General features: G+C 45.6%; 2 protein-coding genes across 6 annotated transcripts in view; both read right to left on the reverse strand.

The window, feature by feature from the left end:
* MTHFD1L (methylenetetrahydrofolate dehydrogenase (NADP+ dependent) 1 like) overlaps nt 1-5,352 on the reverse strand; it is a 202,743-nt gene extending 197,391 nt beyond the window's left edge. Inside the window, exon 1 of the mRNA XM_057527877.1 lies at nt 4,793-5,352. Coding sequence (XP_057383860.1) covers nt 4,793-5,013 — 221 coding nt within the window. The 5' untranslated portion in view covers nt 5,014-5,352. The remainder of the gene's footprint in view (nt 1-4,792) is intronic.
* Nucleotides 5,353-13,075: 7,723 nt separating this feature from the next.
* PLEKHG1 (pleckstrin homology and RhoGEF domain containing G1) overlaps nt 13,076-24,433 on the reverse strand; it is a 223,337-nt gene continuing 211,979 nt past the window's right edge. For all 5 annotated transcript variants that reach the window (XM_057527985.1, XM_057527986.1, XM_057527987.1 and 2 more), the window contains 2 exons: nt 22,105-23,725; nt 13,076-16,508 (listed from right to left, as the gene is read on the reverse strand). In XM_057527985.1, coding sequence (XP_057383968.1) covers nt 15,580-16,508; nt 22,105-23,725 — 2,550 coding nt within the window. In that variant the 3' untranslated portion in view covers nt 13,076-15,579. The remainder of the gene's footprint in view (nt 16,509-22,104; nt 23,726-24,433) is intronic.

Genomic DNA, 24,433 nt, shown 5'->3' on the forward strand with positions numbered 1-24,433 from the left:
AAGACCCAATGCAGCCAAAAATAAATAAATAAAATAAATTTATTAAAAAAATAAAAATCCAGCATAGAACACGACAATCTCTAATTTTCAAAATAAGCAGAGGTAAACAAACTAGATGTTAACAGTAATTTTCTTTTTTTTCTTTTTTTTTCTCCTTAATACGGCTCATTAGATGAAATGTGCCACATAAATGTATTTTCTCTAAAAGAGAGATAATGGGCTTCCCTGGTGGCGCAGTGGTTGAGAATCCACCTGCCAATGCAGGGGACACGGGTTCGAGCCCTGGCCCGGGAAGATCCCACATGCCGCAGAGCAACTAAGCCCGTGCGCCACAACTACTGAGCCCGCGTGCCTAGAGCCCGTGCTCTGCAACAAGAGAAGCCAACGCAATGAGAAGCCCACACACTGCAACAAAGAGTAGCCCCCGCTCGCTGCAACTAGAGAAAGCCCGCGCGCAGCAACAAAGACCCAACACAGGGCTTCCCTGGTGGCGCAGTGGTTGAGAATCCGCCTGCCAGTGCAGGGGACACGGGTTCGAGCCCTGGTCTGGGAGGATCCCACATGCCGCAGAGCAGCTAGGCCCGTGAACCACAACTACTGAGCCTGCGCGTCTGGAGCCTGTGCTCCACAACGAGAGAGGCCGCGACAGTGAGAGGCCCGCGCACCGCGATGAAGAGTGGCCCCCACTCGCCGCAAATGGAGAAAGCCCTCGCACAGAAACGAAGACCCAACACAGCTAAAAATAAATAAACAAATGAAAAAAAAAGACCCAACACAGCCATAAATAAATAAATAAATAAATAAATGTATTAAAAAAAAAAGTTGGCTCTTACAAATGAACTTATTTACAAAACAGAAACAGACCCACAGACATAGACAACAATCTTATGGTTTACCAAAGGGGAAGGAGGGGAAGGGATAAATTAGGAGTCTGGGATTAACAGATACACATTACTATATATAAAATAGACAAATAACAAGGACCTACTATATAGCACAGGGAACTATATTCAGTATCCTGTAACAGCCTATAATGGAAAAGAACTTGAAAAAGATATATCTATACATATATCTATATACACATAGACATTTATGTATAACTGAATCACTTTGCTGTATACCTGGAACACAACACTGTAAATCGACTATATTTCAGTAAAAATTTTTAATTAAAAAATATTAAATAAAAAATAAAAAAAAGAAAGTTGGCTCTTTTTCCTCTCATAATAGACAAAAGGCTTAGCCAAGGCAGTACCCATGCTTCAGTGCTTAAGACCACCTTTAAGTATCATCTCTTGTCTCCATCAGGGTCTTGCATGCACAACGGCTTTCAAAAAATGCAAGGGGAACTTCCAGCCAGATCCCATCAGCAATAAATGGCCATGAGCAAAGGGACAAGGCAAAATGGCCAGGGGCGAAACTCCTCCCAGTTTTAGAGAAGAATTTGACGAATGTAGCTGGCAGGCACTGCTCTTGTAGGTGGATGAGGAGAGAAGGGTGCTCAGAAAACGTTTAAGGGCTTCAAAACTCAACCAGGAGGAGCCTTCCCACAGTCAGCTGGGCTAGAAGAGAGAGTAAATGGGCATGCAGCTGTGTACAACCCAGGAAGGTTTTGGTTTGTTTTTAAACACTTGGGATAAAGCAACTTGATTCCCAGTGAAACAATTGTATTGTTGTGTTGATAAACCAGACTATATGTGAAAGTTCACAAATCACCTTATAAATGAGCAAGAATCTTCTGTCCAACAACAGCGGCTGAGGACCACATGCTGTATGCAGATTCTCTGCCTTTCTTGGCTGCGAATTTGGGCCATACTGGGTCCTCATTTCTGGCTAGTGTGGGAAGGCACTGGAGTGCGGGTCCCACGTGGTTCTTGGCAATGTGTATAAGGGTCACCTGGAAAGCTTGGTAAAGAGAAAGGCTTTGTGACTCAGCCCAGAAAGTCGGACTCCCTAAGTCTGCATGGGGCCTGGGAATGTGTGTTTTCAACAAGGAGTCTGGGTGGCCCCGAAGCACTCAGTGGAAACAGCCGAGGACCAGTGCTCAGGCCTCTGGTTGACTAGCGCGGGCAATTCACTGAGCCACTAAGGAACCCGTTTCCTCATCTGTAGAGCAGGTGTACTACAAGGGCTCTACCTTTGTTCTTGTAATTGTACAGCGTTCTTCTGTGCCTCAAAGCTACACTTGAACACTAAAAACACTCCTTCCAAAAGCAATTTTCCCAGAAACACTTGTAGCACCTACCCCTCAATAAAATGAAGGGCACACGACTGTAGAAGCTGACACCTGTCACCAACTCAGCTCATAAAGTTGGCTAATTCCCCCACAACTTGTTACATGTGTAACATTTCATTCTTTGGGGTTACTCCTTATTCTTCCATTATTCTTACAGTGCCAAGCAAAGCAAACAAGGAGTAAACAGGCTCAAGAAGGCTAAAAGGTAGCACAGGTGTTTCTCATCAGAGATTTTTCTGCCCTGGGTGAGAAAAGTTGCCTCCTCAACTTCTAGTTGGAAGGTGATTTCTGCATCCTATACTGTCTTTGGACCCTTACCCTGAAACCAAATACCCCTAAAACCTCTTATCCAGCTTATGATTAATCTCTCTATCCAAAACTTTATTCCTTTTCTTGTCCCCTTAATCCTGTGCTAAATGAGCAATAATCAACCAGAGTCAGATGACTAAAATTGCTGTTGTTGGTAACATCGTTAATATACTAAAACGCTATCATAGATATCTTCATTAACTACAAACTCAAGCTGTTTCTCCAGGGCAAGATGAGCTAACAGACCTCTGGCCAAGGACCACCCGGCTAGAGAAGCATAAACCAGAGACATCCGGACTGCCGAAAACTGCAATTAAGAAATGTCGGACTTCCCTGGTGGTCCAGCGGTTGACTCCCCGCTCCCAACGCAGAGGGCACCGGTTCGATCCCTGGTCGGGGAAAATCCCACATGCCCCGTGGCTCGGCAAACAAACAAAAAAACCCCAAAACCTCTATCTCAAAGACCAAGTTGGAGTCGAGTGGATCTGAGGCTTGTCCCCTACTTCCCTGCTTGGTACCCTGCCACAAACACTGTACTTGCCTATGTCACAACCCGGTGTCAGTAGACTGGGTTTGCTGCACATCTGGCGAGGGTACCCCAGTTCGGTTTGGTAACCCCTTAGGATGAGCTCAGCTGTACACTGCTTAAAATCTAATGACCAGGGGGCCTCCCTGGTGGCGCAGTGGTTGAGAATCTGCCTGCTAATGCAGGGGACATGGGTTCGAGCCCTGGTCTGGGAAGATCCCACATGCCGCGGAGCAACTAGGCCCGTGAGCCACAACTACTGAGCCTGCGTGTCTGGAGCCTGTGCTCCGCAACAAGAGAGGCCACGATAGTGAGAGGCCCGCGCACCGCGATGAAGAGTGGCCCCCGCTTGCTGCAACTAGAGAAAGCCCTCGCACAGAAACGAAGACCCAACACAGCCAAAAATAAATAAATTAAAAAAAAAAAAAAAAAAAACTAATGACCGGAAGAGACCTAACCGCGACGTCCGGAGAGAAGACAAGGTAAACTAAAGAGTCCTTGGAGTCATGGGCCACATCATGAAGCGCCTTGGAAACAGAGTAAGTAAAAAGGTAAATTCATTTCAGAATGAAGGCTAGAGGGAAAACAGAAGAGGATGATGTCAGTGGATGGACGTGAAGAGCTCGCTCCGTAACATGGCATCCTGGAACTAGGAATTCTAGTTAGGGAAGGGAAGAAAGGGCTTTCCCGCGACCCCCAGGCATGTCCTGAGCGCTTCACTCTACACCCTCTGGGTCCCCAGCTAACACACTTCTCCAGGAAGAGGCAGACAAGGCTCTACTTCCCCTCGCTCCCACCGAAGGGCTAGGAGAAGCGGCTAGGGTGTGTGTGAGGATCAAGGCGGGTGGGTACGGGGGTGGACGGGGACCCGCGAACGTCTCCGGTGGGGACAGCGGAAGGCCGGCCCGGGGCTCCCAGGCAGAGTTCGCCTCTGGCTCGGGAGAGAACTTTGGAAATAAGGCTGCGCTGGGCATTCCGTGCCCACGGTGCAGCGACGCTGGGAACGAGACGGCCCCGACTTCTCCGGCCGCCCTCCGCGCGTCACTGGGTGGGCCGGGCCGCAGCCCTCCCACGCGCAGGAGGCTGCGGCGTTTTGGGAGCGCAGACCTCACCGCAGTCACTGTACGCCGCCCGCAGCCAGCGTCCCGCAGGCGGAGCCCCTGCGCAGACAGGCGCCGATCGCTGGGCCCGGCGTGCACCCGCCGCAGCCCCGCAGGCCCGCAGCGCCCTGGCCCCCACCCCGGATCCGACCAGCAGGCGGGCGGGCGGGCTGGCGGGCTGGCGGGGCGGGAGCGGGCGCCCCTCCCCCTCGGGGCTCCAGCCCTCGCCGCACCGCCCCTTTCCTGCCCAGGCCGCGCCCGGCGCGGCTGCATCAGAGCAGGCGGCGGGAGGTGCACGTGGAGCGAGGCGCGCGGTCTGAGCTGCTCAGCACCCGCCGCGGATGCCCACGCCCTACCGACCCCCCGCCCCTCCGACCTGGGCCGGCCCCGAGCGTCTCAGTCCTCCGGCGCGCCCAGCGCGCCCTCCCGGTGCCCGCTCTGCCCCCCACCAGCTGCCGTCACCCCTAAAAGTTGGCACCAAACACTCGCGACCCCGTGCTCAGCGAAGCCCCCACGGAGGCCCCCGGGGCCTGGCCGAGACTCGAGAGCTCCGGCCGCCCCACCTCCTGGGTCTCCCCCGGCCGCCGGGGACCTGGGCGGCGGCTAGCGCCGTACACTCACCGGACGATGGAGTCCCGCGCTGGGGGGGCCCGGCTGCCTGGGCCCCGGCTGCTCCCGGCCTGGGTGTCCCGCAGCCGCCGCTGCCCGAGCAGGCCCTCCCCGCCGCCACATCCGCCGCCCCCGCCGCTGCTGGCGCGACAAAGCTCTCGGAGGCGGCGCGGCGGGCCGGGGGGCTGCAGGCGGCCGAGCCGGCGCAGGACGAGCGGCAGGCGCGCGCTCATGGCGAGGCGCGGGCGGTGCAGCGGGAACGCGGCGAGGCGGCGGAAGCGGGAGGCCGCGGGTTTTCCCGCGACGCGGAGATGCGGCGGCTGAGCTCAGAGACGCAGCGGCTCACGTCCCTCCTGGGGGTGGCGGGGCGGGCGCCAGGCGGGAGAACCGGACCCGGCCGGTAACGGGCCAGTGGCAGGAAGGTCCTGGCTATTCTTCCTCAGCGGAGAGGAGCCCCTAGGGGGCACTGCGCCCAGTGGCCGTGACGTTGGGAAGGCGGGGGCCTGTGGGGCGCGGGGCTGCTGTTCGAGTTGCCTGGACGTCAGGGACGGGCACTTTCTGGCACTTCCAAACACAGACTCGAAATTTGGCTAGGGGTAGATATCAGAGGAGGGTGGGGCGTGAGGATGGGGCTCCCGCCCTGCCCCGAGACAGTACCTTCTTCCTCCGCCTAGGCTGCCAATAACATCCTGCCCTCGGGTGGCAGTTTGCTTCCTGGAAGGGCAATTGGTTTAGCTACCAGGGATTGGATTTATCAGGCTGGAGGCGGCCGAACAGAGAAGACCGTGTGGGCCTTGAAGTTCAAAAGCTGACTTTGTAGCCGTAGGCAAGTTACTTAACCTCTGTGAAGCTTAGCTGCCTCAAAACGAAATACATTGTTTATAATCTTATCAGGTTTATAATTCCCAAGTAAAGTGGGAATAAAACTACAAATTATAAACACTGGCTTTCCATCAGCTAAACCCTGTAGGAGGTTCTGGAGAGACACTGAATTTAATCCTAAAAAACAGTAATGTGTTTTGTCCTGATTTTCAGCCTGGAGGAAACTGGGTCCAGAGAGGTCAGTTTGGTTTGCCTGCCTTCATTGATCATGTCTTAATCGCATGCTACTGTCTATATTTTTCATTGTAAGGCTGATTGCCACATCTCACACATGAGGGTACAGCAATAGCTAACATTTCACAAACCTGTGAGGTAGATATTACTGAAACAGGAGGGAAGGGGCAGGGCAAAACCTTTGAAAGAATGACATAGCCCAAGGACATGACGTAAACTGATTAGAACCAAATGGGTCCAAGATGGCAGACAAATCAACTTCCACTAGATCTTGAGCCTCAGTATGGGCTCACTGTAACACATCAGCAAGCTAAATGACACACCCACAGGCGCCATGACAGTTACAAGACCGACCAGAAGGATCAAAAAGTGGGCGGTGGCCCACTTCCTGGAAGTCCCCGCCCCTTCTTAAAATAGCTGGAATACTCCTCCCACTCATTAGCCTATGAAATTACCCACCCCTATAAAAACTGACAACCCCATACCCTGGTGCCTTTCTCACCTTCCGGAATGGCCCACACTCTGTGTATGGGGTGTGTTTCTCTCTAAATAAAGCCACTTCTTGCCTATCACTTTGTCTCTCACTGAATTCTTTGTGGGATGAGACATCAAGAACCTGAGCTTCATTAAGTCCTGAAACCAGGTGTGTGATCTCAGTTGGAAGACTGTGGGGTTTGGCTGGGTTCGAGTCCCGGCCGTGTGGGTTCAAGTCCCAGCCTGGGTTTTGGCCGGGTTCAAGTCCTGGCACAGGGGTTCAAGTCCCAGTCTGAGGTGCACGGTTTCATTACCACCTTTTTACACAAGAGGAAACAAAATCACAGAAGTTGTGTCTTGTACAAGTGTTATCAAACTAAACTTGGGTCCACTCGCCAGGGTGCAGTAAAGCCAATCTACTGACACCAGGCTGTGGTGAAGGAAAGTGCAGGGTTTACTGCAGGCGCCCATACAAGGAGCATTGGCAGCTAATGCTCAGAAGACCTAAATTCCCCAGTGGTTTTCAGGGAAAGGTTTTTAAAGACAGGGTGAGGAAGAGGGTTTTGAATGCGTGATCAGCCCATGAACATCCCTAGTGGGGGGTTCAGTATCTACAGAACAGCTCAAAGGATATGGTTCGGAATATTATCTATAGCCCTTGAGGAGGGACTAAGGATCCTTGAATTTGTCTAACGACTAAACTATCATGATTTTGTCTTGCTTGACTGTTTTGCTTTGTTTCTGCACTTTCTCATTTCTCTGATTAAGTTTATTCTTTGGAACTTGAGGAAGGTTTAGGAGGTTAAAATTTTTCTACAAGCAAGAGGCAGGTGGAGGACATTGGGGGGGCAGGGGGGCCTGTCCTGGGAATGCCCCATAGGGTCCTGCTTGGTTACACAAGCATATAAACATCAGAAAGGAGACTTGAATGGCCCGTTCACCTACTGTCCTGATAATCTTGGGCAAGTCATAAAACCCTTAGAGGCTTGTCTCATTATAAATTGGGGACCACTCATTCAATGGGCACTCATTGGACACTGCTGAACACAGGCCACTGGCCATGAAGATGAAAATCACCCAGTCCACAGGGAGTTTATGGGAAATCTCCATACCTTCCTCTTAAATTTGCTGTGAACCTAAAACTGCTCAAAAAAAAAAAAAAGTTGTTTTTTTTTTTTAAACTTATCCAGTCTCTACCCTCAGGAGTTTCCAACAGTAACTCCACCAGAGTAGTGACAATTTGTCAGTCCATCTGATGAGTGTCAACCATAGTGATGTTTAAAAAGACTGTGGACACCACATATTATATGATCCTGTTTATATGAAATGTCCAGAATAGGCAAATTTATAGAGACATAAAATACTAGGGTTTGCTTATGGCTGGGGGCAGGGGAAATAGAGGGATTGGAGGTTAGAGCTGATAGGTACAGGGTTGTTTTCTGAGGTGATGAAAATGAAATGCTTAACTGTTTATGGAAGAGCATCAGAGAAAACACCAGAGGATCCGATGCTGGAGCTGAGTGTGTTTTTCAAATATATATACTATTTATTTATAATGTATATAGAGAAAAGCATAAAGTAATGTGGTGGCCCCCAAGCTGTAAGCTTATTCAGCTTTCTGCTTTCCGGAGAACTGCTTGTCTCTTTCTTGGTATGCACTCCTGACGCTGCGGTATTGAGCGTAAAAAAGGAAAATGGCTTGCGGCCAGTTTCGTTCCAGGTGCCTGCTCTGGATCTAAGAGCCCCTGGTTGTTCCCCAGAAGAAGGACGTGCTGCCCTGAAGGGGAAGTCTGTATCTCCAGAGAATGGCCCATAAGGCATGCTGACGCATAGATAGTGGCGCATAGATAGTGGCGACAGAATTATGTGGAAATACAAGGTTTACTGATTTATTGTCTAATATTCGTTCCATACTAAACCTATATATACATTCATGCTCTTTGAATAAACTTGCCTTGCAACCATCAGTTGTCTTGGCCCTTCTGACCCCATACTGGTGCTTTTCAGTTCCTTACCCCTCACCGCCAGGAACTTCTAGCTTTCTGCAGCTGGTCTGCGGCAAAGTAAAAAATAAAATCACCCACAATACTATTGCCAAGTCATAACTCTTAATTTTGATCTCTTAATTTTATTTTAACTTGTTTTACAAGACTGTGACCATATTATATATATAGGTCTCTTCTTCACTTGCTGTATCTGTTTTCATGAAATTGGGAAGGGATAGTACTCGAAATCATGACTTATAGTGGCTATATATTATAACCCAATCTATATTGTGGATAGACCATAATTTATTTTACCTTTTCCTGATGTTGTTTGTATTGTTTCCAGTTTTGGTGTGAGAAATAACATTCTTTCATTCGCTTGTTCAGTAGCTGTGTGTTGAAGGCTTTCTATGTGCTGGGGGAGGGATAGGAAGGTCAGTCGGGGCCACACCTGTGGTGGCAATATTTACCTGTAACCTTTTGCAGAAGCAGTTCTCAGAAAATTTATAACTGCTAAAAATGTTAAGTGGACAAGAAACAGCACAGGGAAGTGGAGAATAAACAACACAGCCACAACTTCATATAAAAAGGCAACCCTTCCAATCATACTGAATTGCACGGAAAAGTGTGGCATTTTTGTGAATTGCATGGCTCAGCATCGCACAGCAGGCCCCAAAGAAGACTTCCCAAGACTTCATGAACTATTCTGTATGGAAGAAAGGTTTGAATAGAAAAGATCAAGTTTAAAACTGTACACCTAAGCTAAATTGATTGGGAAGGGTGAGCCACCAAAACCAATTTGTTACTGGAATCCCTAATATGGAAATGACTCAGGCCATATAGATGTGCTACAAAGCCATCTTGAAGAAGGCACTTTGGAGGCTGTTTTCAGTCGTCACCAAAAGCTTATGGCAATCCACACCTTTAAAGCGATACTCTATCTCTTTTAATTAGATCTCACATTAAAGTATAATAGGGAATTCCCTGGCGGTCCAGTGGTTAGGACTTGGCGCTTTCACTGCCGAGGCGGGGCCTGGGTTCAATCCCTGCTTGGGGAACTAAGATCCCCGCAAGCTGCGCAGCAGGGCCAAAAAAAAAAGTATAATAAAGTTCACCTAGAAGCCATGTGGTTTTTTTGTTTTCTGGTTTTTTTTTAACTGAATTAACATACTTTCTAATCTTAAAAAATTTGAGGTGTTGACACTGATGGTCAACAATGGTCTGTCCCATTATGATATGATTAACTGTCATCTTATATGTAATTTTAAGAAATCACTTTAAGGTCTAGGACAGCAAATGCCTGTGCTGATCAAGCCAGTTCAAGTATTTTACTCAAACTATTCAGGTCCTCACGTGGATGACCATGGAGGCCTCTGTCCTCTGCTCACCTTCAACTCCCTCTTGGGCCCCACCCTGAAGTCATTCCAGATGAGAGCTATTTGGGTTCTTACACACTCATAATACACACCTGTAGGAGAGAAGGATAGGAAAGGGAGAAAGATGTATGGAAGTAAACTTCAGGATCTTTCATATTCCCAGGTTTGTTTCATGGGGAAGTGTCAGGATCTCATTTGGAGATAGTCTGAATCTGTTTATCCCAAACTCAAATATATATTGGTTTACTTAGGAAAAGTCAACTACCCTGGGAGGAAAGGGCTCTACTGTGTTGAAGCCCTTAAAAATGCATTAACTCACATTCTTTCCCTAGTGGATATAGGTAATTTCAGTGCACTTTGAGATGACATTTGGACAAAGGTCAAAGAAAGTTTGTTTACAGAATAAGGAATATATATATATGAAGTTAATATGATATTTATGGGTATATAGAGAGAGTGAGAGTGCATTTGTTCTATAGTAGCCTCTATGCTAGGCATGTGGGGAAGGAATCAACTTTGAACAAGACAGACACAAGCTTGGGTGTCAGGGTGTCAGAATTTACTGTGCAGAACTGTGTAGTAGAACACAGGCATGTTGATGGAAAGCTATAAAGCCTAAAGGTTCAGAGAGTTATAAGTGTTAAGAAGAAACACCTTCCTAGACCTGGAGAGTCACAAGAAACTTCCAACAGATCAACTGGAACCTAAAGGATGACGATGTTGACCTTTTCTGACTTCCATCAACTAAAGCTTGGACTCTGTTGACCTTTGCCCCAATTCTATGCTGAATTCTCTTGCTCAAGCCCCTTCATGAATATGCATGTACCCTTAGCTTAAAAACTTTCCCAACTTTGCTGTTATGGGAGACACTGCTTTGGGTAAGATCCCTGGTGTTCCCCTTTCTTGTTGCAAGTAATAAATCCTTCTCCGGACCTTTGGCATGGTTGTGTCTTTTAGCCTGACACCCACCAAGAGGGGAACCCAATCTTGGGGTAACAATTTGATTGTTCTGAGACACTCTCTATGGGTTTCCTGCATTTTGCATCTCTTCCTGTCTTGTATCAATTGGTCTTGTTCTGAGCTAGTGTTGCAAGGATATTTGCATAGCAAACAACCTTGGAAAATAGAGAGTGTTTCCCTCCAGGGCAGAGGGCAGATATGTTTGCTGCCCACAGTGTAAAGGTAATGCCTCCCTCCAGGGTCAAAGATTGGGCAGGTTTGCCAGTAGCTCTTTAAGGTAAAAGATTCCTAAATCCAGTATTCCTCAGCTGTGAAACCAACCCACTGTGTGTGTGTGTAGCACATACTTGGGCTGCTCTGCAGGCCCCTGGGGGCCTGGAGAAGCAAGGGAAACCAATGCATTCATGCCGCCTATCCTGCCGGGAGTGATCATGACCTCGGATACGGAGGCAAGCTAACTTGTTAGCGTGCAAGCTGAGTAAAATCCCAGACCCTCCACAGTTCTTTTTTTTTTAATTTTTATTTATTTATTTATTTTTGGCTGCGTTGGGTCTTCATTGCTGTGCGAGGGCTTTTCTCTAGTTGCGGCGAGCGGGGGCTACTCTTCGTTGCAGTGCATGGGCTTCTCATTGCGGTGGCTTCTCTTGTTGCAGAGCACAGGCCCTAGGCGCATGGGCTTCAGTAGTTGTGGCACGTGGGCTCAGTAGTTGTGGCTCACGGGCTCTAGAGCACAGGCTCAGTAGTTGTGGCACACGGGCTTAGTTGCTCCACGGCATGTGGGATCTTCCCGGACCAGGGCTCGAACCTGTGTCCCCTGCATTGGCAAGTGGATTCTTAACCACTGCGCCACCAGGGAAGCCCTCTCCACAGTTCTTAATAGTGATTTTTGAGCTGAGTGTTGAGGACCGGGCAGGTTTTCTCCTGGATGGTAGTGGGGGGGTCAAGCAGGCAAAGGGAGCAGCTCCTATAAAGACAGAGACAGATTTGGAGGACTTTGTAGAAGATTGGATTCTGTTTGTGTTTAGAAATATTATGCTGGCTAAGATTTGGAAGGATGGAGGTGCACAAGTCTGAAAATGGGGAAAACTGGCAAGACAACCAGGTACGAAGCTAGCGCTACAACATCATCTCTTATGTTCCGGGATTCAGGTAGTTGAGCACTTCAGGCTAATCTTTACCATTGAAAGAGAACTGGGAGTCCTTACAATGATAAGGACTTTGCTGTTTTTACATCTCTTGCCTAATAACAGTTTGTTCTTTTGTTCCCTTGGGATCGTTAAGTACTGAGACCTGTTCAAGGACGAGTGTTTTGGCCAGGCTGAGATCCCAAAATGGCTTAGGCCCAAATTGCTTCCTCGCCTGTTTCTTTCTCCAGGGATCTGCTACCCTATCGGCTTACAGGATGATTTTCACCTTTAAATTCCATCCTCAGATCTTGGAGTCACCTCATCAGAAGCCAGCCCCAAACAGGCTAGATCTAATTTTTTTTTTAAAGGTGGAAATCTGGATTTTCCTGTTAAACCTTTGTAAAACTGTACAAACCAGATTCAGACTCTGGGCCACCAGTTTACAGCCTTTGATTTAACTAGTCTATACAAGAAGGAATCTGCTTACCCATGGTCTTGTGATGCTTATATGGAGAGCCATACCTTGCCATACAAACAATAGAATATTTGGGGGCTTGTATTTGCCCCGTAGAGCGGATGATTTACTTACTATCCAAGCCCTATTCTTTTACGTTTGAGCTGAATAAACATGGTTTTAGAACTAATGAAGTGGAACTGCTTGCTTCTCTTCCTTTCCTACTGTATGATGCATTGTGAATAAGCTATTGTCTGGAAAATCAAGCTTTGTTGTTTTTCATAGATACACAAAGTGGGCTTTGCCCATGGGCTTGCACCACCAGAGTAAAGTAGGCAAGTTTGCCTTTTGGCACCAAAAACACCTCAGCATTCTGGGCCCTTCCCCTCCACCTCACCTGACTTTAACCCCACAGCTGCACGTCAAGCTACTCTATGATCTTCTCACACCATCACAACCAGTTACCTGGAAAGGCACTTGGTCTAAAGGGAATTTCAGAGAAGGGTATGATAATCCCAGGCTAAATTCAATATTTGAAAAGTAATCAAAAGATATAGAAGATGGTCAGTCACAGGCCACTGAAACATGGAATGTCATCACTACCCTGGACCATTTTCTTTTTCTTTTTTTGGCCATGCTGCTCAGCTTGTGGGATTTTAGTTTTCTGACCAGGGATTGAACCTGTGCCCCCTGCAGTGGAAGCTGAGTCCACTGGTCTAACCACTGGACCGCCAGGGAATTCTACCCTGAACCATTTTCTGCACAGCTCATAAGGCAAAGTATTATAACTGAGTATAGTTCAGAAAAATCTTGATCTTTCTAGAATTAACACATTAATTCACACTATATTTTACTTTGTACTTTACAAACTTTATTAAATAATGAGCATTACTAACTTTCATTATCATATATACAGTATTTAAACTATGTTTTCCTAGATGCGTGGTTTTTTGTTTGTTTTTCTGGGGGTTTTTTTTGCACAAAGAATAGAGTAGGTGAAAAGTGAACTTATAAAAAAAAATTGAACCTTCAGTACAGAGACTTAGTAAGAACTTGACATCCATTTAAGTACATATAACTCTTTTCCCCCAATTATATACATCCCTACCCCACCTCCCGAAGAAACTATTTTAAACAAAAGCACTCATTGAATAACTCTGAGGGAAAATACGAACTTGAATATATATATACACACAGATCTCAAAATCTGTATCCTGGCTGACAGAATGGATGTATAGAACTGCAGATTTGTCCTAGAATCTAAAGACAACCATACAGACATTTTATACAGTATGACAGCAGCCTCCGTGCAGCGGGGTGTGTTCCTATAAGTGACATCAAAGTCGTGCAACAGGACATTGTGGAGAATTAATAATTTCTGAGAGTAACACACCACAGTAATATGCATAATACAGAATTTGGGTCTTACAAACCAAAAAGCAGAGAAGTGGGAAACTGCATTCCCGGGACAAGAAAAGTCAGGTAACTTTGTTTTGTAAACGCCCTTTCAAATACCTCTAGCAAGTCTGAGAATCTATACTCAGTTACAGTGCTTCTCTTTTCTGATACTGCTTATTCTTGAAAACTCATATCATGTTTAAAGAAGGGCAATGAAAGAAGGAATGGTTCCAGAACAATGCTCGTCCATGTGGACTTTGTTTTCTAAGCTACAAGAAGAAAGTACGGTATGGAGAAAGAAGAAACTTAGGGTATTTTTTGTTACTTAAAAAGGAAAACGAATGCCTTAGGTACCTGTGTATAAAATAAGGATGGTCACATTTTATGTTTTTAAGAAAAAGAGGCATAGCACTTAAAGAGAGAAAAAGAATTATGGTAGATGTCACTGATTCAAATCAATATCATTGCTTATCTTTAAATGAAAAGCCCAGATCCCCTTTCCCTACACAGATTATCGTATCTTTTAAGATGAAAACTGACAGGGTGGGGAAGAGGCCACAGAATGTAAAATGGCTTAAAGTGAGAACGTGAAAGCCACTGTTCGAGAAAACATACTTGTTACATTGGTTGGAGTCTTCAATAAAATATTTTTATAAAGTGGCAATAAATCTGCCTTCATTTTTCTCTTTAGCTTCTTTAATTTTGTGTTTTACTCACAAGGTCTTGCTTTTGTTTTTGTTTCCTTCCATAAAGAGTTGTATTAGTACATAATATCACAATGAACCACTATTTAAAGACCATAATTACAACTTAAAAGATGTGATTAGTCAGAATTTAGTAACCAAAGATTCTGCTCTTCTATATGCCCCCAAACAATGAAAAAAGACCCCCATATTATGACTGGATTAGAAAATAAATTTCACTGCAGTCAATAAAATTCTCAAGGCTGGGACCAGGTCATTTGGCTGAGTATAAAATTCATGAAAGGACATCTGAAAAACTGCTCTGGGAAGAGTAGCTTTAAAGCGCTTTGTTTTATTTTAGTTTATGGTTTACTTTGTGTTGATTAGAAACAGGCACAAAAAATAGTGAAGGGTTCTTTCTATCCTCTCCCCATCCCCAACTGTCATATAATGAGATAATCAAATTGTACCCAGATGTCAACCCATCTTTTCTAATAAGTCAATTTGCATTTTCTTGCACTTGGTTTTAAACCATTAAGGGAATCATTCATTTAACCCCATGAAATGTAAAATAAGTGACGAGCAGCACATTCTCCAGGCCTTGTTCAGGAAGACAGGGAAGGATTTTTGCTTACAGAAAATTGGTCATGATACATTCTAATTTCCAATAGTTACATATTTTCTGCCTTATAATGAACTAGATGCAGGAATGCCAGCATAGAAACCCTAAAATGGGCACCTAGACAATACTCCAATTAGAGATTCCTCATTTAAGTTATTCTAGGGTCTTGTCACAAATTTAACAAAAATGTCAGAGGTAAGCATAATCCTTTAAACAGCTTTAGTTTCCTTTCTTTTTAAAAAACGTGAAAAGTCCTCCTTGCTGCCTTTGAGTCCTAGTATACCTGTGGCTTCTGGATAATAGGAAATGATTATTGCATTTCTTAAAGTCTGGGCACTAATTGTCAGGATATGGGAAAAAATACCATGGCCATCATGTTTAAAAAAAAAAAAAAAAAAGCCTAAAATTTTCAAGTAAGATTGACTTACATGAAACATGAAGACCATCAGCATCAGAAAACACAGTGTTAGATGCTAACATTTGCTACAGTACAATCCTGGCTGGATCGCCAGCTGTTTCAAAAAGTTGTGCTGTTAAAGAAAGTATACTTTACATCTCTGGTTATTACAAAACTGTTCTAGTCTGGTACATACAAAACATCTCTCAGTATCTCTAATTCATGAGCACAGTAAGAAGTCAATTCAGGCAGCTACTCTTAAGAACCTTAGGCAAAGCTGCTTGAACTAAGACACTGGAATTTTTCCCTTAGAGACTGGACAATATTTTGTTGATTGGGAGATGGCCCCTTCCAGAGATAGTCATTCAGTTTGTCAGAATCATTGTATGATGTCAGATATGGTCCAAGTTTGTTGCTTATTGGCTCATCTTCTTCTGACTTGATCTCCACATAGTCATCTTCATCTCCTTCAGTCTCTTTGAAATTGGAAAAATAGTTCTGGGTAGCTATTTGGGCACTTAAAGGTAAATTTCTATTTACTACCAGAACTTTCTGCGAGTCCTGGAGTGTGAGATCTGAGTGTTTTTCAGTGCCCTGTTGACCTGAGTCAGCAATACCTGGCACCAAATCCTGGTGACTCTCCCACCTTGAACTTCTGTGTAAAGACAGCGGCTGTTTCTTTCCGATTTCACTAGGGTAGTTGATGGAGTCCGCGGACTTGTTTATCAGGATGGAGGAAGATGACTGAGACCTGTTATAAGGCTGAGATTTAGCACTGATTCCTTTCCGTCCCAGAGAGTTGTAAAGATGGCCCTGACAGGAGTTCTCTTTGTTGGGCTGGCTGACCACCACGCTGTGTCTCTGCATGGAGCTCAGCAGAGGCTCAGAGGTTTGGAGAGAAGGCACAGAGCAAGCTGCGGACAGTTGTCTTGGGGTACTTTTTGTATTGATCTCTAAAGTGGGATATTTTGACTTCAAGTCTTGCTCTGGCCGGGGACAGAAATCTGCTAACTCTCCATTACTATAGGTTGAATGCAAAAGCCAATCCTCGCTACCGTGTTGGGTGTGGGAAGGTGATGCAGAGCTGAGGTTGGAGGAGTCTTGAGGGCTGGCCCAGCCATCCTTCTGAGTCTTAAAGGGGGTCTCTCTGAATACAATCTGGTCATACAGTTGGGAATACTCAGCAATCCTGGCACCTGGAAGGCAAATATTAAAATGATAAATATATACAGGATCATTTCTACATGCAAAGATTTAAAAAATAAGAACGTTCTAACAACATATTAAAAAAATTTAAACACTAGACAGGACTTTTAAGTTTGAGGATATATGTATAACAGATTCACTTTGTTATAAAGCAGATGCTAACACACTATTGTAAGGCAATTATACTTCAATAAAGATGTTTGAAAAATAAAAAAATAAAAAAAATAAAAAAAAATAAAAAAAAGAAATCATCAAATACTAAGCAACGCAAACTAATAAAATCATCCCGTTTAATAAAAAAGCCACCTAAAACTTCACTTGATCTAATTCTGGATTATTTTATTTCAACAGCAGGTCTGCAAGCGTTCCCTGTTTGTAAAGACAATTTCTAGTGTTCTTTACAAGCATGGAATAGTGTGTCAGTGCTAAAAACAGGCAACACAAAAATAAGAAAGTCAGCACTTAAACCCTGGTCAATGAAAAATAACTCAAGTAGTCATTAAAAGAAGCATGACCACAATCCACCCTGCAATAGCTACCCCTGCCTCACCAGTCTTGATTGCTCTCAGACAACTACTCCCAGCAGAGTCTGCTCCCGGCGGCTGTTCCTGCACTTCTTGTTTCCAGGCAGCCCTCCACTGCCACTGTCTCGGGATGTCGACGGGAGGGCCTCCCTTCAAAACCACATGTACTGACTGATCCATACATCCTCTCCTATCACTGAGAAGCCGGGCACTGAAGTCTATGCTTCCAAGACATTAAGAATGAACCATCCCGGGCATACAATTGATAATCTAATGCTCTCTAGTACTGGTTGCAGAACAGGGCTTTACCATTATTTCCACGAAAAGCTATTGCCACTTCAAATTAAGCTATGAGGCCACTATCCTCTCTACTTCACTTCTGAGTACAGACATCTCTAAAGACATTAACAGAACCATGATATAGATACAGAGAATTCTCTTGGGCCAGGAATGATTAAAAAGAGAGAGCCCAGAGATGTCAATTTCAAGAGCCGTGTCCCCACACCTCCCAATCCAGGTACCCACATGACCACCCTAGAATCAAAGAATTCCACGAATCCTATAAATCACTCAGACCACATCTACGCAGTCTCTATAGAGGGCATCTATTATATATACGATGACCAGCAAGTGACATTATAATTTTTTCCTCTTTAAGCTATTTATATTTTTAGTAACCTGTTATTAGTAAATTATTCCTTGAATTTAAACTAAATATTTAGTTGAGTTTCTGCTGTTTCTTTCAAGTTTGCCTTCTATGAGGACAGAAAACAATGTGCTGTTGTTCTGTGTGCCCTTTAACTGCAACTCCCTCAGATTACTTGCCCCTTAGTCCCCGGAATCAAAATAAACAGTGTTTATCTTCTCATTATAGAGCCTACATTCATTCAGATCCTTCAGACTTTCAAGTCCAAATTCGTTGGAAGGACAGAGATGATTAGTTTAGAATTCGTAGTAACAAAAACTTGAGCTATTACTCCTTAAAGGGCATAGTAAAGACTCTCAATACCAATTAAGATTTGGTAACCCCTTAAGAGACTGAAAGTCTACATGGACACCAAGGTGCCCTTGTTAGCCATCCTGAAATATACAACGTTTCGTTAACTATGAAACTCAACTGATGTTAGCTGGACCTTTAGGCTTGTCTTTGGTTAGCAGTCCCACCTCAAAGTCAAGACGGTTCTTCCCAAGCCATTCTCACCTACACTGTGGCTCTGAGCCTGATCCCACAGCTGAATCAGGAAGGCTTTGAACTCCCACAAAGTTCCAAGAAAATGACAATTTGAGAGAAAGCAGTGAGAGCTAATTTAAAAAATTCAGTTAAACTATTGCAGCATCAAAATTTAACTATAAAGTCTTGTAAGAACAAATAGCTCTTGACTTTAGAACATGGTGGCCCAGATCATCTGAAACCATGTATTATCCAAAATATCCATAGTATTTCTCATGCCCTTTTCTTCTTTATCACACTCTCTTCTTCTTCCTTTGTTTAATCAAATCCTATTTACCTCTCAAGACCCTCTATAAGCTTTATCACTTCTATGAATCCTTTTCTAACTGATTTCTCTGAAGTCTTATATGCACCATAATACTTAGCTATTGGTTGGGTACGCATGCATGCACACAATCTTGTGTTGCTAGTTATTGTATCTAAGCTGGTTTATTATTCCATCTAGTCCATGAGCTTTCAATCTTGGAAAACAATCCCCACAGAAAACCAAGCATAGTTCTAGGCAGAAATTGGTCTCAAGAACTACTTAATTACCTAGATAATTTTTGGACTGCCTCCATTTATTCTAAACATAGTGTTAAGAATAAATGTGCTCTAAGACTATACCACTGAGAGTGGAAAGGCAGCCTACAATTTGGGCATAGCAGGAAATGGGGAAGCAGGAAGACAACCTTTAGTAAAATGCTATGTAAACATATATTATAGACAACTCATAATGGGCACAGTTTATCTTTGGATAATAAAAAGTTGACCATTTATAAATTTGGAATAGAAAGTACCTCACAAGTAGACAATATACTGTGCCGATCTAAGTTTTTGTTTTTTTGGTCTCAGGTTGACCTTCTAAGAGAGTCTATAACTTGCTTGATGACAAAATGAACATGAGACAAGCTTCCAGAGCAATGGCTGTTATTAAACAGATACCCTTAGTCAGATGTACAGGAAATAGCCAGCCCAAGATGACACTTCTAGCCTAAAAAGCTTAGTGTTAGTCAGCTGGATCAAAACTCCCCCTCATTCTTAGTTCTGGCATTAATAGTCCTTATAGGACATGTACATTATCATTATGTGACAACGTCAGGGCTTTCTCTGGTTTATTCCTCTTTTGTAAGTTTAGAAGGTAGAATTCTTATCATTCCAGGTAAAAATTTGAAGTGATCCTTGTTGAGAGAAGTATGAAATATACTGTTTTCAAGACAGAGGTTAAAATCAACATTTCTGATGTTGCTTGGGATGTAGAGCAAAGCATAAAATGTTATTTTGCCTTCCCTACTTTACACAAGGAGGAAAATTCCTCAAGCCTGTATGGAGTTTTCTCCCACATAGAACATCACCAAAAAAACAAAAAAGGGGGGGGAACCCCAAAGGCTTCCTTGGCCTCAAAGACTGTCAGGAGGGAGACATGATGGAACAAGGTGGCCGGCATGCCACAACAGGCTCCAAAAGGTGGGAGGGACTAGACCTGGTTGGGTGATTTACAGGCGGAAGTCTGGCCCAGGGCCTGTAGACCCCGGCTAGAGAGTTCAATAAAGGTGCTGGAGAGTTTCAGCAGGTGAATAGGGCGCTCCTCCTTCCGCACAACACCGAGAGCAAGCTCCTGGCAAAGTGGCAAGGCCCATACGGAGAAGTCTGGAGAATCGGTCCATTCGATTATGACGTCCTGTGCCCAGATAAACAAGAGAGAGAAAAGGAGTCATCACGTCAACTGATTGAAAGCCTGGTGGGCACAGGAAGTGGTCTCGATCCACCCAGATGGAAGATTCTTCAGGTCTGAGAGATGGCAGGCCCTAGGGACACGCTCCTGCCAGCCAGCAGGGGGAGACACTGGCTGGCTCAGAAGATGACTCTGGAGAGATCTTCTCTTGGAGAGAATGTCGATAGTAGCCCACCATGTCAAGAAAGGGCCCAGACACAGAGCTATGATCCTACAGGAGCCCAAGAAGACACGAGTAGGCAAAACAGAAAGAACAAACAAAAAGCAGGGGAAAAAAGCAAAAGAAAACCCCAAAGGGAAATCTATTAATACTTAAAAGGTGGGTAAAAAAGACTATTCAAGGTCATTGTAAGCCCTAATGATTCAGTATTGAAGACCTTGCTTCTACCAGGGTTAGAGCTTCGCATGTTAATGGATGGTCCACATTCCAAACAACCGGCCTCAGGCAATTACCACTTTTTAAACAACAGTCTGCTGGCTTAATCAATCCATCATCATCGAAACCTTAGTATTATATTTTCTCTCATTCTGAGGCACCCTAGCCCAGACTCAGTCAGTGGTTGCATTGCCAACACACTACTGGTTCTAGTGCCATCTGTACTCCAAAACAGTCTGCCTGAAGCTGGAACTCGGTCACTTTTTCTATGTGTAACAACAAACCAGCTTAGCAACACTAGCGTTGGAAAAGGGACTAATTCAAGCATATTATTGCAAGGAGAAAAATATATACGACCTAGTCTCTCACATTCATATAAAAATCACATTTAACCTTTATCTAACTTAAAAAGAAGAGCAAGTCACAGAGAGTCTGTAAAATCCTTCAGGTAACATTTCCAGGGCTTAACTTCCCTACGTGTTAAGAAATATTACTGTGTGATTAGCTCTGGAAAAAGAGTAAACTTAGGTAATTCTTAAACACTCCCAAACTTAAAAAAATTTTTTTCCTACAGATTCTTGTCATGCAACTTGTGGAGCCATTTAGGACTTGGATACCCCCTTCTGATTCTCTGGTTTCCACCTAAGAAAGCAGTCCCAAAGAAAGGAGGTAGGTGGCATCAAGTTGGCCGGATGAGCCATGTCGCCACCAAGCTAACCAACGAAACATGCCCTGATACTGAGCCATCTGGTGTTTATTTTTAATTGGAGAACTGTCTCTTCTCATTTGATACAGAGACAGTCCTTTGTCAGAAGATCTAGGGCAGGGATTCTTAAAACAGGATCAAAAGTCCACACTTTAAAAAAAAATTCAGTTCCTGGGCCTAATCCCAGAAATCTCTCTGGGTCTGGAGGCGAAAAACTCCTCAGGTGAGAGTCAGCACCCTCAGGTATCTTTCTTTCCATGACAATCCAGTGCTTAATTCACATCATGCCCTTCCACTGAGAACCCTGTGTAATTTATCCAGGGGATATGTACTTCTTTACAATAGAGAAAAAAATCAAACTGTGATCATCTCATTCCTAAACCCTAATGGTACCAATATCACGCATGTGATCCTGGTTTGGTTCTGCCCAAAAAAGGAGGCTTGACTCAAAGAATTAAACTTCTTGGAAGCATACATGAGAATACCAAATGAGACAGTATTAAATGCATTACAGCAGCTATTCAAAAAAAAAGCAACTAGAAAACGTAACACGTGAGAAAACAGCCGAGTTATAGTGTGAACAGCTAAAAAAAACCATGCAAAAAGGCCTCCTTTTTGTCTTTGTTAGGATGAGTAGGCATTTTTGTTAGGATTCCCGAGCAAAGAGCAATCCTATTCCCCATTCGTCCAAACCTTAAACTCTTACCCTGCTACCCAGCTACCCCTCCTAACACACTGAAACGGAAACTGATGGCTACTTTTCAGCTTTAGATTATATTAGAGAAAACTGCTTCAAATATCATATCTGGAGCAATGATGTCACAGACACCAGGAAACCCTCCAGACCCAATCGCCTCCCACTGGTGAGATGTGGTGGGTGCAGGGCCGGCCTCATCTGTGCGTCAGTGAGTCTGGGGTCTCTCTGTGAGAATGAACATCTGGGTGACAGCACCCTCACGGTGCTAAGGATACTGAGAACCAGAACACAGCTCTCTCCCAGTCCTCGGAAGGAGAAGGGCAGCGCGGGAGACATACCGATGGCGGGCCCGCCCTGCTTCTTTTCTTCTAGGATGGCCGCCAGGTCCCTGGGAACCTGCTTCTGCAGCTGGCTGCCAGGCGGCTGCTCCAGCTCCGGGCTTTTCACCTTTAACAGCTGATTTGCCTTCTTGATCTTCTGACTGTACTGCCTGGCCATCAGGAGAACCCTGCTCCTGGTCTTGTCTGCGTTGTCCGCGCCGGGGTCAGGGTTCTCCAGGTCTGCAGGGGACAGGCTGCTGCCAGCCACGTCGTAGGGACTCTCCACGGGCGGCAGGTCACTGACCAGCGACAGCCGGTGGAGACTCTGGCAGGAGCCGTCTTTGGAGGCCGGGGTTAGGTCAAGCGTGCAGGAGGCCGGCCCCGGCCCGTCTCTGGGCGGCACGAGGCGAGCCCGGCCCGCGGGCAGGGGATGTGGGGAGCGCGCGCCCAGCTCCGGGGCGCTGCCCCCCAGCGGCCGCTCCTGCACGTCGTCTTTGCTGACGGGAAACGCCGCCAGGAGCCGGTCTCTGGCTTTGACTTCGTTTTTCTTGATGTAATTTTCCAGGTCATTCCAGATTTCGTCTACTTCTTCAGACAGTTTATCGGAGATGGAGCGATCAGCGATGGACAAGTTGCAGCCGAAGGAGTTATAGAACAAACTCAGATAATCGTTGTCGGAGGGTCCCGGGGGGTAGGGCGCCTCGTCCTCGCTGACCTGGAGGCTGTCCTGGGAAACAGAGGCCCTCAGACTGTCACAGCACCCCAGGTCGGCCTCCAGGCCCAGGAAGGTGCTCCTCTTGGGCCGCTTCAGGCTGCTGCACTTGAAGTCCTGGGAGGGCGCATCGGGGAGCCCGATGGTGTCGTAGACGTTCTCCTCCACCACCTGGAGTTCGCGTGAGCTTTGGTTCCACGCCTCCCGGCCGGGGGGCGCACCATCTCTCCGGGGCTGCAGAGGGCTCTTCTCTGGGCCTGCTGGCCTCTTTGAGAAGGCCAGCTCCGGGGTGCTCTTGGGGCGAGCAAAGTCCCTGGCTGATTTGGGGGGAGGGGCTTCAGCTTCTTCCCGTTTAGCCACCATCAGTTTCAAGTCCTCATAACTTATGTTATCATAGACATGGTCTATGTCATCAATGGTCAACTCTATAGAGGACCCGAAGGGAGTCAGCCCGCCCCGCCCCTCTGTTTTAGGGTCATCCTGCAGTTCCCTTCGGGAGCTGTACTGAGAGCTGTCACCGTCCCTAGTTCTTATGTCAGGGGGACACGTGTTGCTCTCGCCAGCACTGCTGGCCCGCCGCACAACCCTGTGGCCAGAGCTGGGGGTCTCTGAGGACTCAACCTGTCCCACGTGCCAACTGCAAGGTCGACTGGAAGTGCTATCTTCACACAGTCGGGCAGAGTTCAGATCTGAAGAGGAGAAGGATGGCAGGAACATCTGATAATCATCTTCGTCCTCCTCGTTCTCCTGCGGAGACCGTCGACTGGGAAACAAGGCTTGCCGGATCTGGTGGTCCGTCCAGATGTTTCTGACGGCCCCGCCCCCGCGAAGCACGCTGATGATGGCAGAACTGCTCGGCTGACTGTTCCTCTGGGCGGGAGATGGCCCTGCTGAAGTCAGCTGGGGAGACCCTTCCTCTCTGGAAACCTGAGGAGGATAGAAACATATCGATTGAATTGTAGCACCACAGGACACATAACTTAGGATGTTCTCCTGTATTTACACATTGCCTCTCCCACTAGACTATGATATCCTTAAAGAAAATGATCAGTAAACATTGTTGATCTTAACTGAGTTTAAAAGCACGTCAGATTTTTTGCAAAAGGGGCAGAAAGGACAGGCACTGATATTTGCTTAGAAATAGGCTAGGCCATTTGAAGACATTCTCCAAACTTAATGTTCACAGTCACTCTTTGAATTAGATATGATTGTACCAGTTTCACAGTAAGGAAATCTAGGCTCTTAGGATTCAGTAACATGTTCTCCCGCAGCAGTGGAAAGGCTAGCATGCAAACCCAGGTTTGACTCCAAATACCTTACCCCACTGCAGGGAATTGGCTAAACACAGAAAACTCTTAGATATTTCAAATAATTCCGATGTGTTCTTGGTAAATAACATTATATAAATGAACATATATAGGTGTCAAGGGCCATGGTATCTGATTTCTATTTGGGGTTTGATTCTTAGCGGTCTTACTGTGGTTTCCGGTGTATGAGAAACACGCCTGTCGGTGATCTGACTGCACCCCCAAGGATTTTCCTTTAAATCTGCAGACCTGCATGAACCTGACCAGCACTGCCTTGGTTTATAGATTCTAGGCAAAAGAGCCTTTGTTTCAGGAATTTAATTTAATC

This window comes from Balaenoptera acutorostrata, chromosome 14 (assembly GCF_949987535.1).
Source record: "Balaenoptera acutorostrata chromosome 14, mBalAcu1.1, whole genome shotgun sequence".
Lineage (NCBI taxonomy): Eukaryota > Metazoa > Chordata > Mammalia > Artiodactyla > Balaenopteridae > Balaenoptera > Balaenoptera acutorostrata.